The sequence below is a fragment of the Bufo gargarizans genome, chromosome 1, assembly GCF_014858855.1.
Source record: "Bufo gargarizans isolate SCDJY-AF-19 chromosome 1, ASM1485885v1, whole genome shotgun sequence".
Classification (NCBI taxonomy): domain Eukaryota; kingdom Metazoa; phylum Chordata; class Amphibia; order Anura; family Bufonidae; genus Bufo; species Bufo gargarizans.
Genome location: NC_058080.1, coordinates 534,344,421 through 534,359,363, shown reverse-complemented (window position 1 = coordinate 534,359,363; position 14,943 = coordinate 534,344,421). Strand labels below are relative to the sequence as shown.

The 14,943-nt window shown below is 48.4% G+C and overlaps 1 protein-coding gene across 3 annotated transcripts; it reads right to left on the bottom strand.

The window, feature by feature from the left end:
- Positions 1 to 11,399: 11,399 nt before the first annotated feature.
- LOC122934036 (probable N-acetyltransferase CML1) lies at positions 11,400 to 14,017 on the bottom strand. 3 transcript variants are annotated; one of them, XM_044289180.1, is made up of 3 exons: positions 14,001 to 14,017; positions 13,797 to 13,897; positions 11,400 to 12,383 (listed from the first exon to the last, which is right to left on the bottom strand). In XM_044289180.1, the coding sequence occupies exon 3, from the start codon at positions 12,372 to 12,374 to the stop codon at positions 11,709 to 11,711; it is 666 nt and encodes a 221-aa protein (XP_044145115.1). In that variant the 5' UTR covers positions 12,375 to 12,383; positions 13,797 to 13,897; positions 14,001 to 14,017; the 3' UTR covers positions 11,400 to 11,708. The 3 variants fall into 3 exon arrangements, with proteins under 3 accessions (XP_044145115.1, XP_044145120.1, XP_044145128.1); XM_044289185.1 differs by lacking the exon at positions 14,001 to 14,017 and adding an exon at positions 13,010 to 13,064 and having other exon boundaries at positions 13,797 to 13,895; XM_044289193.1 differs by lacking the exons at positions 13,797 to 13,897; positions 14,001 to 14,017 and adding an exon at positions 12,700 to 12,712.
- Between the last annotated feature and the right edge of the window lie 926 nt (positions 14,018 to 14,943).

The window sequence follows — 14,943 nt, the reverse complement described above, 5'->3', positions numbered from 1 at the left end:
AAAGCCAAAATATTCTTTATTTCTTTTCCCCTCTGGGCATGGATGAATGTCCTGGATTAAACCAGCTAAATTTCAACCCATGTTACTCAGCAAAATGGAAGCTGTAATGAAGTCCCTCTCGGAGGCTAACCTGCAACAGTGGGAGGCTAATAAGCAGCAGCAAGAAACAAACCAGCTGCTGCTGAAACACGTGACGGCTCTACAAACGGCAAGAGCATCCCCGAGCATTCACGATGCCCAGAAAGCGATTCGTACGGCAATCCCCAAGATGGCACCCACGAATGACATTGAAACCTACCTGGCGGTATTCGAGAAAGTGACCGTGAGGGAGAATCTACCCCGGGACCAGTGGGCTGAGGTTGTCGCTCCGTTCCTGGCATCCGAGTCCAAGAAGGTGTATTTCGACTTACCGGACGAGCAAGCGACCAATTTACCAGAAAGTCAAGGGTGAGATCCTGGCGAGGCTGGGGGTGAATGTGTTGGTCTAGGCCTAGCGGGTACATCAGTGGGAGTTTAACCCGGCTGAGCCCGCGAGATCCCAGTATTATGCTTTATTTCACCTTTTGCAAAAAGGGTCTACAACCGGACGTACTGAGTCCACTGCTATGCTGGACCGTATTGTAGCTGATATGTTCTGGAGGGCGATGCCATGCCCTCTCCAGCATTGGATTTGCCAGGCGTCTCCTGTTAATTCCCTTGAGATGGTGGACCTGGTTGAACGATATGAGACTACCAGGAAACTAAAGGGGGGCTCTTTTGGCAAGGGGGCAGTTAAACCCCCGACAATCCCTACCCCAGACCCGGAGACTGGAGCTGAAAAATCCAGCCCGGGAGGTAGCCACTGCGGACCTGGCTACGGTGATCTGTTGGCGTTGTCATGAGCCTGGTGACGTAATGGCCGACTGTCCCCATATGGTTGAGCCCATGGTCACTAACTATGGCTAACGTTGGTCGCTATATGCCAGGAAGCTGTGTGCAACAGGTACCAGTGAGTCTCTAGATAATAATCACCTGTGCATGGAAGGGTAGAGGGATAGTTGGAAGTGGGAGACATTCCAGCGGTGGCTCTGATGGACTCGAGGAGTCTGGTGACCCTGGTAAGGGCTACCCTGGGGCAACATGCTGAGTTTACCGGCTGGAAAGTCGAGGTAATGTGCATACATGGTGACTTAAAAGACTACCTGACTGTTCTGGTGTCTTTAACCATGGTTTCCGGCAGGAGAATTCATAAAGTGGCAGTCGCCACAAAACTACACTATGAACTAATAATAGGAAGAGACTTCCTGGGCTTCCTGGAACTGTGGTCACCTATGAGACTTACCGGTCCCCAAGAGTCAGGGATATCCCCAGTGGATTGGCCTTGCCCAGGTGGAAGGCCAGAACCCTGGGAACCAGAGGCCAAAGGGCCAGCGGTAGGGGTGACTGCCACTTTGGTGGATGATGGGGGAACAACACCGCTGAATGTGATGGTAGGGTAGGTGGAGGACTTGCCGCCAGGCCCTCGATTGGCAGACTTGAATGTCTCCGGTGGTAATTTGGGTACAGCACAACACCGGGACCCGACATTATCCCGAGCCTGGTAAAATGTGTTAATGATTGATGGAGAACCACAACAACCAGGGGCCGAATCGATATTTCCACGTTTTGTGGTTCTCCATAATTTGTTGTATCGGGTCAACCCACTACGGGGTGAGAATGTTGAACAGTTGGTGGTGCCCAAGGCTTATCGCAAACTGGTACTAGATCTAGCCCACCAACATGTTCTCGGGGGTCATCTGGGATTGCAGAAAACACAGGACCGTATACTACAGTGGTTTTACTGTTTACAGAGGTGGTAGAGTTTTGTAAGTCTTGCCCGACCTGCCAGATAACTAGGCCCCAGCCACATTTTCGTAGTCCCTTAGTACCTCTCCTGATGATCGAGGTCCCTTTTGAAAGAATCGCTATGGATCTCATATGACCAGTACCAAAGTCCGCTAGAGGGCACCAACACATTTTAGTCATTCTAGACTACGCCACCCGGTACCCGGAAGCGGTGCCACTACAGCATACATCAGCCAAACTCGTAGCTAAAGAGTTAATGAAGATGTTTTCCCACGTAGGACTACCCAAAGAGGTTTTGACGGACCAAAGGACATGTTCATGTCCACTCCAAAGGTCATGAGGTAACTGTGCAAATTGCTGCACATAAAACAGTTACGGACGTCCGTTTACCATTCACAAGTGGATGGCCTGGTAGAAAGGTTTAACCAAACTTAACTAACCAAAAATACGTTAAAAAGAGTGGTGTCCAAAGATGAAAGGGGCTGGGGCCTCCTTCTGCCCTATCTCATGTTCGCAGTGCGAGAGGTACCCCAGGCCTCTACTGGGTTCTCTCCCTTCAAACTGCTATATGGCAGACACCCTCGAGGTCTCTTGGACGTGGCCAAAAAGGCGTGGGAACAACAGCCCACTCTGTATAAAAGTGTTATTGAATACGTCACCCAGATGCAGAAATGGATAGAGACAGTATTGCCTCTGGTTCGGGAACATATGGAGGCGGCGCAGCAAAACCAGAGTCGAATCTATAACCGGCAGGCTCGAGTCCGGAGCTTTAACCCAGGTGATCGGGTCTTGTTTCTGGTACCGACAGTGGACAGTAAGTTCCTGGCTAGGTGGCAGAGGCCCTAAGAGCTGGAGATGTAAATTACAATGTACACCCTGCCAGGGCGGCGAAAGCCGGAGCAGGTCTACCATGTTAATCTACTAAAACCTTGGAAGGATAGGGAGACCTGCGCTGAGGACAGTCCGTGATCGGTTAGTCTAGGGGAAGATGTTTTGGCCCCGCAGGGGAAGCCGTTGCCACAATAAGGATTGCTGACAGCCTCTCCTCTAAACAGACTCAGGAAGCCAGGGAGTTCGTTATGTGGTACATATAGCTGTGCGGGCTCCCACAGACGACCATGATTAGGTGGTACATATAGCTGTGCAGGCTCCCACAGACGACCATGATTAGGTGGTACATATAGCTTTGCATGCTCCCACAAGCGACCATGATTAGGTGGTACATATAGCTGTGCGTGCTCCCACAGGCGACCATGATTAGGTGGTACATATAGCTGTGCCGGCTCCCACCGGTGACCATGATTAGGTGGTACATATAGCTGTGCTTGCTCCCACAGGTGACCATGATTAGGTGGTACATATAGTTGTGCGTGCTCCTACAGGCGACCATGATTAGGTGGTACATATAGCTGTGCATGTTGCTCCCACAGGCAACCATGATTATGTGGTACATATAGCTGTGCAGGCTCCCACAAGCGACCATGATTAGGTGGTACATATAGCTGTACCGGCTCCCACCGGCAACCATGATTATGTGGTACATATAGCTGTGCGGGCTCCCACAGGTGACCATGATTAGGTGGTACATACAGCTGTGCGGGCTCCCACCGGTGATCATGATTAGGTGGTACATATAGCTGTGCGGGCTCCCACAGGCGACCATGATTAGGTGGTACATATAGCTGTGCCGGCTCTCACCGGTGACCATGATTAGGTGGTACATATAGCTGTGCCGGCTCCCACCGGTGACCATGATTAGGTGGTACATATAGCTGTGCCGGCTCCCACCGGTGACCTTGATTAGGTGGTACATATAGCTGTGCCGGCTCCCACAGGTGATCATGATTAGGTGGTACATATAGCTGTGCCGGCTCTCACCGGTGACCATGATTAGGTGGTACATATAGCTGTGCCGGCTCCCACCGGTGACCATGATTAGGTGGTACATATAGCTGTGCGTGCTCTCACCGGTGACCATGATTAGGTGGTACATATAGCTGTGCCGGCTCTCACCGGTGACCATGATTAGGTGGTACATATAGCTGTGCCGGCTCTCACCGGTGACCATGATTAGGTGGTACATATAGCTGTGCCGGCTCCCACCGGTGACCATGATTAGGTGGTACATATAGCTGTGTGGCTCCTCCTCCATCAGTTGCTTGGTGCACACAGAGGTGTCCAGGAGCAGCACACTATATGTGAAGGGTCTGCTCTCCTAAATGTAGATGCCCAATGGCATAGATAGATAGGTTTAGAGTAGGACCTGCCTTGGCGCTGGTAGGTGGGCACAGATGTGTTTTGATCAGACTATATTGGCTGAGAGTCTCGGATTTTATCATATCAGTGTGTTAGTGCATTATTATCTGTGTTTTTTTTATCTCAACCACGACAATACATTCACAAGCTGCCAAGCCGTGTTTGATTTCTTAAGACACGTTACCCTGCAAGTCGTAACATGACTCCATTCACTTCCACTGTGTTGGGAGGTGATTTTGGGTCAAAGAACAGGAGTCACAGCCAAGATCTTTGTGTATTTCCAACGTGAACAAGGAGGCACATGTAGAAGACCAGATGTGATAGCTGCTCCACTGCGTTCTCAAGGTCCTGGGTTAGGAGATCCCTCTAGAAATAAGTTGCAGCTGGGTTCTTCTGCCTTCACTGTTAGAAATTTCTACTGACAAACTGTATATAGAGAGATCTATTGTCCCTTCAACCACAAAGGCTCAAGGTGGACTTGTATCTCAATAGAGAAAAATGCAGACATCTCAGACATCTTTTGTCCAGGAAAGAAAGGAACTAGCTGATGTTTTCTCTGCTCGTCTGCACCCAGGGCCGGCTCCAGGTTCCTGTGGGACCTTGGGCGATAAATCTCAATGGCCCCCACACACAGTATAATGACCCCCAGTGGCCCCCACATTGGCTGTTATACTGTATGGAGGGGGCACTGGGGGTCATTTTACTGTGTAAGGGGGCCTCACTAGCTAGAACTGACTGGGCCCCACATCAAATTTTTGTACAACACCCCCCCCCCCCCCCCCCAGTGGGTTCACATCACGTTTTTCTCTCCGTTTGATGTCTCCTAGGGGCACACAACTTTTTCTGGTTAGGGGCCACATTGTCAGCCTGAACCAATTCCAAGGGCCAAAAATAAAACTTAAAGGGTTATTACCAACCGAAACACTATATTTATGGAATATTGCACATACAGTATATATACTAAATGTCTAGTTACACTTCTAGTACTCCCATCTAATGTGAGAGTACATGTAAGTTACATGTGAGCAGCCACAAGACATATATGTCTGTTACCAGAAGGTTGGGGCTGCACAGAATGGTACCGAGGGCCGCATGTGGCCCCTGGGCGGCAGGTTGTGCACCCCTGATGTATACAAATGTTTAGCACACCACGTTTTTGTATCCTGCAGATTCCAGTAAAAAAACACATACGTTAACATATGTTTTTTTACTGTGGGACTGTATGGCCAACGTCCACTGTATAGCATCAGTCTGAGGCATCTGTTAATGTATACATTTTTTGTATGCAAAAATGTGATGTGAACCCGGCCTTAGGGCTCTTTCACACGAGCGGGTGCCGTGCGTGGAATCCGCTGCATGAAAAACAGCCACAAAATCACGGTAACAACTTTATCTCACTGTGATTTTGTAGTAAAAAGGTCACAGAGAGGTACAGAGCATTATCAGTCATGTTACCGCTCCGTGTCCCTGCTGTCCGGAGTGGGGCTTGGCTGTCTTTCACGCAGTGGATTCCACGCCCTTAGTATCAGAATAAGCACTAGTACACAGCGGGACAGAAGGAAGGACCGCCATGTACTGACAGAGCGCAGCCTGGTCCTGGTGGTCGGCAATCTGCAACTTTTCCCCGCTTATGGCCATACAGTGACCAGATAAAACCGCCATACAGTGACAGGATAACACCACCATACAGTGACTGGATAACACCACCATACAGTGACTGGATAACACCACCATACAGTGACTGGATAACACCGCCATACAGTGACTGGATAACACCGCCATACAGTGACTGGATAACACCGCCATACAGTGACTGGATAACACCACCATACAGTGACTGGATAACACCACCATACAGTGACCAGATAACACCACCATACAGTGACTGGATAACACCACTATACAGTGACTGGATAACACCTCCATACAGTGACTGGATAACACCTCCATACAGTGACCAGATAAAACTGCCATACAGTGACCGGATAACACCTCCATACAGTGACTGGATAATACCACCATACAGTGACTGGATAACACCGCCATACAGTGACTGGATAACACCGCCATACAGTGACTGGATAACACCACCATACAGTGACTGGATAACACCACCATACAGTGACCAGATAACACCACCATACAGTGACTGGATAACACCACTATACAGTGACTGGATAACACCTCCATACAGTGACTGGATAACACCGCCATACAGTGACCAGATAAAACTGCCATACAGTGACCGGATAACACCTCCATACAGTGACTGGATAATACCACCATACAGTGACTGGATAACACCGCCATACAGTGACTGGATAACACCGCCATACAGTGACTGGATAACACCGCCATACAGTGACTGGATAACACCGCCATACAGTGACCGGATAACACCGCCATACAGTGACCGGATAAAACTGCCATACAGTGACCGGATAACACCTCCATGCAGTGACCGGATAATACCACCATACAGTGACCAGATAACACCACCATACAGTGACTGGATAACACCACTATACAGTGACTGGATAACACCTCCATACAGTGACTGGATAACACCGCCATACAGTGACCAGATAAAACTGCCATACAGTGACCGGATAACACCTCCATACAGTGACTGGATAACACCACCATACAGTGACTGGATAATACCACCATACAGTGACCGGATAAAACTGCCATACAGTGACTGGATAACCCCACCATACAGTGACTGGATAATACCACCATACAGTGACTGGATAACCCCACCATACAGTGACTGGATAATACCACCATACAGTGACTGGATAACACCACCATACAGTGACTGGATAACACCACCATACAGTGACTGGATAACACCTCCATACAGTGACAGGATAACACCGCCATACAGTGACCAGATAAAACTGCCATACAGTGACCGGATAACACCTCCATACAGTGACTGGATAATACCACCATACAGTGACTCGATAATACCACCATACAGTGACTGGCTAATACCACCATACAGTGACTGGATAACACCACCATACAGTGACTGGATAACACCACCATACAGTGACTGGATAACACCACCATAAAGTGACCGGATAACACCACCATACAGTGACAGGATAGCACCTCCATACAGTGACCGGATAACACCTCCATACAGTGACTGGATAATACCACCATACAGTGACTGGATAACACAACCATACAGTGACTGGATAACACCACCATACAGTGTCTGGATAACACCACCATAAAGTGACCGGATAACACCACCATACAGTGACCGGATAACACCTCCATACAGTGACCAGAAAACACCTCCATACAGTGACCAGATAATACCACCATACAGTGACTGGATAACACAACCATACAGTGACTGGATAACACCTCCATACAGTGACTGGATAACACCGCCATACAGTGACCAGATAAAACTGCCATACAGTGACCGGATAACACCTCCATACAGTGACTGGATAATACCACCATACAGTGACTGGATAATACCACCATACAGTGACTGGATAATACCACCATACAGTGACTGGATAACACCACCATACAGTGACTGGATAACACCTCCATACAGTGACCGGATAACACCTCCATACAGTGACCGGATAACACCTCCATACAGTGACCGGATAATACCACCATACAGTGACTGGATAACACAACCATACAGTGACTGGATAACACCACCATACAGTGTCTGGATAACACCACCATAAAGTGACCGGATAACACCACCATACAGTGACCGGATAACACCTCCATACAGTGACCGGATAACACCTCCATACAGTGACCGGATAACACCTCCATACAGTGACCGGATAACACCTCCATACAGTGACTGGATAACACCTCCATACAGTGACCGGATAACACCTCCATACAGTGACCGGATAACACCTCCATACAGTGACCGGATAACACCTCCATACAGTGACTGGATAATACCACCATACAGTGACTGGATAACACCACCATAAAGTGACCGGATAACACCACCATACAGTGACTGGATAACACCTCCATACAGTGACCAGATAAAACTGCCATACAGTGACCGGATAACACCTCCATACAGTGGCCGGATAACACCTCCATACAGTGGCCGGATAACACCTCCATACAGTGAATGGATAACACCTCCATTCAGTGACTGAATAACACCGCCATACAGTGACTGGAGAACACCTCCATACAGTGACCGGATAACACCTCCATACAGTGACTGGATAATACCACCATACAGTGACTGGATAACACCTCCATACAGTGGCCGGATAACGCCGCCATACAGTGGCCGGATAACACCTCCATACAGTGGCCGGATAACACCTCCATACAGTGGCCGGATAACACCTCCATACAGTGAATGGATAACACTGCCATACAGTGACTGAATAACACCGCCATACAGTGACTGGAGAACACCTCCATACAGTGGCCGGATAACACCTCCATACAGTGAATGGATAACACCTCCATACAGTGACTGGAGAACACCTCCATATAGTGACTGGATAACAGTATGGTGTGAGGGGCACAGTGTGGGGGGCACACTCACATGACCCTGGGACGTTAGAAGGTCTTTATAGTGAATGTGGTTCAGATGCCACCTTAATGAGAGACAGAGGAGTGAGACAGGGGCCCGGGGCCCAGGATGGACAGGAGGGGTGGTCACAGCAAGTAGGTGGAAGGGGCTCTGAGGGGGATTCATACAAAAAGTAGTGTCAGGAGGTCTGTGCAGGGCAGCAATAGGAGATAGGAGGGTAGGACAGGAGCTCTGGACACATGAGGGAGGAAAGGAGACAGCAGGGGCCCCATGAGGATGAGATAGGACAGGATATGGAGGGGGGGCAGGTGTCATTAGGGTGACCACTGGCTTCACCCAAGAAAGCCACACACCCACAAACTGATACACCACGCCCACTTCTGTGAAGGCAAGCCCCCGCCTCCATGAAGCCACAACCCCCCCCCCCCCCCCATCACTATCGGGGAAAAAACTGAGAGCCATGCCTGTGAGCTCTAGTGACTGACTGGGGGTGAGAGAAGCCTCAGTCAGTTGCTGCAGCTCACACTCAGACATCGCAGTGCTGCGGTCTGAGCCTGAGCTACTGAATGGGTGGACATCCCTGTGTCCGTCCAGGCTCTGCGCTGGACGGAGGACAGGGAGCCAAAAAAAGGACTGTCCAGCCTGAAACCGGACGTCTGGCAACCCTAGGTGTCATGGAGGCAAACTGCTTAATGAGGCAGTAAAACAACTAAATAGCATGAAGCTGCTGGTCTACTACAGCATCCGGCAGCAGCTCCATGAGTTCCCTGACATCCCCCTCCTGTCCCACAGGGAAGAGACAGTCACAGTGCAGACTGACTCACAGTCCTCACACTGCTGCTCCAGCCCTGCGGTCTCTCTCCTCCTCAGGCAGCACTTCCTGTGTAGAGGGGGCGTGTCTTCTCTGCTGGAGTGAAGAGGGGGCGTGTCTGAAGCTGGTAAGGTAAGGTGCTGCTCTGATGGAGTGTAGAGGGGGCGTGTCTTTTCTGCTGGAGTGAATAGGGGCGTGTCTTCTCTGCTGGAGTGAAGAGGGGGCATGTCTTCTCTGCTGGAGTGAAGAGGGGGTGTGTCTTCTCTGCTGGAGTAAAGAGGGGGTGAGTCTTCTCTGCTGGAGTGAAGAGGGGGCGTGTCTTCTCTGCTGGAGTGAATAAGGGGCGTGTCTGAAGCTGGTAAGGTAAGGTGCTGCTCTTATGGAGTGTAGAGGGGGCGTGTCTTTTCTGCTGGAGTGAATATGGGGCGTGTCTTCTCTGCTGGAGTGAAGAGGGGGCATGTCTTCTCTGCTGGAGTGAAGAGGGGGTGTGTCTTCTCTGCTGGAGTAAAGAGGGTGTGTGTCTTCTCTGCTGGAGTGAAGAGGGGGCGTGTCTTCTCTGCTGGAGTGAAGAGGGGGTGTGTCTTCTCTGCTGGAGTGAAGAGGGGGCGTGTCTTCTCTGCTGGAGTAAAGAGGGGGCATGTCTTCTCTGCTGGGCTGAAGAAGGGGCGTGTCTTCTCTGCTGGGCTGAAGAGGGGCGTGTCTTCTCTGCTGGAGTGAAGAGGGGGCATCTTCTCTGCTGGAGTGAAGAGGGGGCGTGTCTTCTCTACTGGAGTGAAGAGGGGCGTGTCTTCTCTGCTGGGCTGAAGAAGGGGCGTGTCTCAAGCTCCACAGCACGGAAGTTTGTAAGGGGGACAGCAGGAGCCGGACTCTGCATGCTGCTAAAAAAGGCTTTCATGTGAATTAGGTCACTTGGTGAATGTTATCAGAAGTACACTTTACAATGGATGATTTATGGATTGGGGAACATTGCATATTGCGTTTGGCACAGCTCATGATTTACTAGACACACTTCTCCGCATTACCAAACGCTGGAACCTAGTCTATAATAAGCTGTTAAGGGGCATTTATACAGTATCTTGCAATGAGCAGCATATTGTCAGGAAGGAAGCGTTCCTTCCCGACAGTCTGCTGCTCGTTCAGTGGAGGAGAACACTCCATTTACATGCAGCGATCTCCTCCACTGTATGAGGACGAGGGATTGCTAATGTAATCGTTAGTTCTCATGGAGCAGCGTTGTTTCCGGGCAGCAGATCATGCGGTCTAAACAGAAATGATGATTGATGCACGAACTACAGGATAACCCGATGAATGAGGGTTTCTCTCGTTCATCGGGTGATCAACAGCACCTTTGCACGGGCAGATTGTTGGGAACAAGCGTTCCCGTATAAATCCACTTTTAGGTAAAGCCATTTGTTGCATTTTTTTCTCCAGAATATTATCTGCAACAGGAAAGGTGTGGAGAATTATGGATCATGGAAAGGAGTTGGAAGCAAACAAGCACCAAGTTCTCCTGTCCCAAGTGGTGAGAGGAGTGATAGAGTCAACTAACACCAGCATGGGGCTTCATGTTATGGAGGAACTTCATCTCTAAGTTTGACCCTGTTCCAACCAAAGCCTAAATTCTTAGTGCATTTTTGGAGATAGTCTTTAATAGTAAAACCACTTAATTGGAGAAGATCTGAGCTTTACCAGAACTGTAGTCCAAACATGTAGAAACTATTGGGCCCCAAGTACTGAATGTCTACGAGAGACCACTGGGTAAGTAGAACTTTCTCCAACGCTATATACATTAAGGCCTCTGTTGATCATCTATAATGGGGTCATCCAGGATTTTAATGTTGATGGCCTATGTATTCATATCAGCATCATTAATGAGGTGGTGATTAGCTGAGGTGGTAATTATTGACATGACATCATCACTGCAGCACAGAACATGGTGGCAAAGGATTTAACAGGCCAGTAATGGTTCCTTTATTGATTTATACAATTACATTTCCTTAGTAACCCTTTATGTTGACCCTGGGCAACACCTTTGAGGACCTCGAGTTACATAAGAAGATTAGTCTATTAATATCTTGAGATCATGTAAACAGTCCCCTTGTGGACATTCTCTTTCCTGAACCCTACTGATTATATAACTATGATGCCTACAGATCAAGGGTGGACATACCAAAAATGAAGGACAACTCAAAACTCCATTGCATGACTCACATAGGAAACCAGAAACAATGCCAAAAGTGACATAATCAAAGAGGATCATCTACTGGAGGGGATATCATATCTGTAACCAACCCAAGGCATGCCGACGAGGTTTAGTACTGGGTTGTATGGAGCTAGGTCTGCACTCTTGAAGCCCATCTTCTCATAGAGTCGCCTGCCATCAACCTGTATGGCCGTGGTGGTTAGGATCACCGCATGACGCCCACTCTTCTGTGCAAAGTCAATCACTGTACTGCATAATAATTTGGCGAGCCCTTTGCCTCTGTGGGCACGAGATACGTTCATCCTCTTTAGCTCCACGCTCCTCTCCTGAGGGGTAATGTATGGGATAGCGGCCACCATGCCCACAACTTCTCCTTCTAGCTCCACCACCCAGAAGCAATAACCTTCCCTCTCTAGATAATATTTACTAATGTTCTTCAAATCTCCGGCCAGACCATGCCTAAGATGATAAAGGAAAAACTCTCTACCGGGGAGCCATAACATGAGCAACAGAATGAACCCAACCAAGATGGAGAACAGGATGGATCCATTAGTGACCAGTGGAAGAACGAGTCCCACCAAGAGTAGAAGTGAGTTGTGAGGTTGCCTTAAGGCGTTGTAGAAAGCTGGAGAGATGTGTTCATGACAACCGGATGTGAAGATCTCATGGACCGTACGATGGTCAGATTCCTTGTACAAACGCACTTTGTAGGAGGACATATTGACTCCCTGAAGAAGCAAAAATGAAACGAGGCAAAATATATTAAGACACATGCAAAAATTCTAGGTTCTTATAGTAATATGCCAAAAATATTATGTTTAAAAAAAAAAAAAAAATTATATTTTTAGTACATGATTATGGGGACGGCCATGTTTGCTGAGATTATATTGATAGCATTCAGAGACTTGCTTTACAGGAGCCGCATGGATCATAGAAATGTTTGGTGACTCATTGACTTCTATAGGGGAGTGTTGTGGGCATGCTCTGTGATCTGTGCAGTTGACATTGTGCAGGGAAGAGGAGGAGATAAGTTGTAACTATTACCTGTAGACTTCTATGGGACAGTGTTGTAGGTATACTCTGTGATCTTTACAGAGGTAATTCTGTAGGGAAGGGGAGTAGATAGACTTTGACATCAGCTATAGTAAATGGTATACCTTTGCTATACAGAGGGGATATTTATTATTGTAATCCCACCTGTGATGATAATGAGATGACTGCTGAGAAGAGATCTCTACAGAACAGGTAGTGTCAGCCTATTATTAGGCATAGTGGTCGTTGTGCAGAGAAGAAGAGGATGTAACATAAATTATATCGAATGGTTGATCGTGTGTTATCTATAAAGAGGTATTACCTGTCATTGTAGTTGTTCCTGAGATGATAATGAGATGACTGCTGAGAAGTGATTGCTACAGAATAGGGAATGTCAGCTTATTATAAGACTCAGTGTAAAATTGTAAGATCTCAGAATTTTATTTATTAATAAATCACAATTTCATCATTTCAAAATTCATAAAAAGTACGGCTATATTTAAAGGGGTGTTTTGGGATCAGACTATTGATAGCCTATCCTCCGTACCCTGCACTACCACTAGAAATGAGATGATACAGAGGTGTAGATGGACCCGTGCAAACAATGAAAAGGCCTCAACACTTGCACTAACCCTGCACCACCTTCAAGCAGCTGGGGAGCCCGAAGTCGGACCCCCAACGACCTGATATTGATGGTACATTCTGATCCCGGAGAACCCCTTTAACATAAAACTGTAACTTTTTCCATGTGAATAGAATTGGGTTGATACTCTAAGTTGATACAACTTAACCCTTTTAGGACTGGGGGTCTTTTAATCATATCCAGAACACTGGTCCGGGGGCTGTCATCAGATCCGATGTAGTAACCGGACCGCAGGCTATTAATTACAACTAGAAGGAATAACCCCACCATCCCTGGCAGCTCTGTAGATTGGTGCATGCCTTCAGTCTTGCATTACCCTCCTGTCCTTCCCAAACACCCCGGAGCCTCCAGTGTCAGTGTAGTTGGCCCCTCAGCTTCTGGACCCACCACTATACCTACCCTGGACCTTCTCCTACCAACATCCTAGGGGCCACATACTGTGTACTCAGCCCAGAGACCCTCTTACCCCAACTTCAAGATCACAACGAGGTCTGGTCCGCTCAGCCACCGGGGTACATATGGTGTATAGACATGACAGACCTGCTACTGCTGGTGTTCAGCTCTCGTCTGTAGACTCGGGGAGAGGACGACAAATCATACTGCCATGAGTGATATAATCATTAACCACGAAGGGTCCTGTCCTGTATTAAGTAATAATAAGGTCACATACCAGCCGAGTCCTATGGCTGCACACTAATGGTTAATGCTGATGGATGCAGGAGAGGCGTTAAAAATTGTGAGGGATACCACCCCTCGTGCCCGCTTGACGTCAACTACATTGAGCTCACGAGATACGGTATGGTCACTGGTAACCAAGGCGTGACGTTACACCCACCTGGAGGAGCAGGTAAGGTCAGCTTGGTACAGTGTTCACAGACTCCTCCTGTCCACACGGGCACAGAGAGGCAACAAGCTGAGGGAGCATTTTCACTGCCGCAGTGAAACGGCGCGTCCTCAGCCCAGGAAGACTGCCACCAGTTCATTGTTTGATATAAGTCTGGTCCGCTAACGGGATTATATAAGTTAGGAAACCGACCCTCAGTAGCTTATAACTAGGCCAAAACACGGACATGGGGATTCGTGATCGAGATACCAGACAGCAGAAGACTAAATTATATATTTAATCGCCATTAGGGCACACTAGAAATAACACTATACACACAAGGAATATATCCAATGGTGTGGGGTTTCAAATATCGGTGGTATGGTACAAACAGGATTACACAGAGTACAAGTCAGTTTACCAGATGGATAAGTGCTTTTGGGTTGTGATGAGTTCTTAGCTATATTCACATGGAGGGCAGTGATGTCAGCAGGTTGCAGGTCCCTCTAAACACATGGCACGATGTGACCCTCCTTCAAAGAAAAACACGCCCGCTTGCTGGCACAAGCCTTTTAAACTGTAGCCGGCCCCTCCTCTTCCTGCCTCTAGGAAGGGTCCACCCCCCTCTTTTGGGCTGGCAGCAAATGACCCACAAAACCCTTTAGTGTTCATAGCTCCTGACCAGAAGGCCACAAGGAGATGGTTCTGGGACCAACGGACCCAACTGGGTTCCGGCTACAAGTGAAGTCCAAGCATTGTACCGTTATTTGGTTTCTGTGGGAAGATGTGT

Excerpts from the sequence above, each read along its gene's own strand:
- LOC122934036 (XM_044289180.1), bottom strand. The coding sequence starts at position 12,374 with ATGTCCTCCTACAAAGTGCGTTTGTACAAGGAATCTGACCATCGTACG.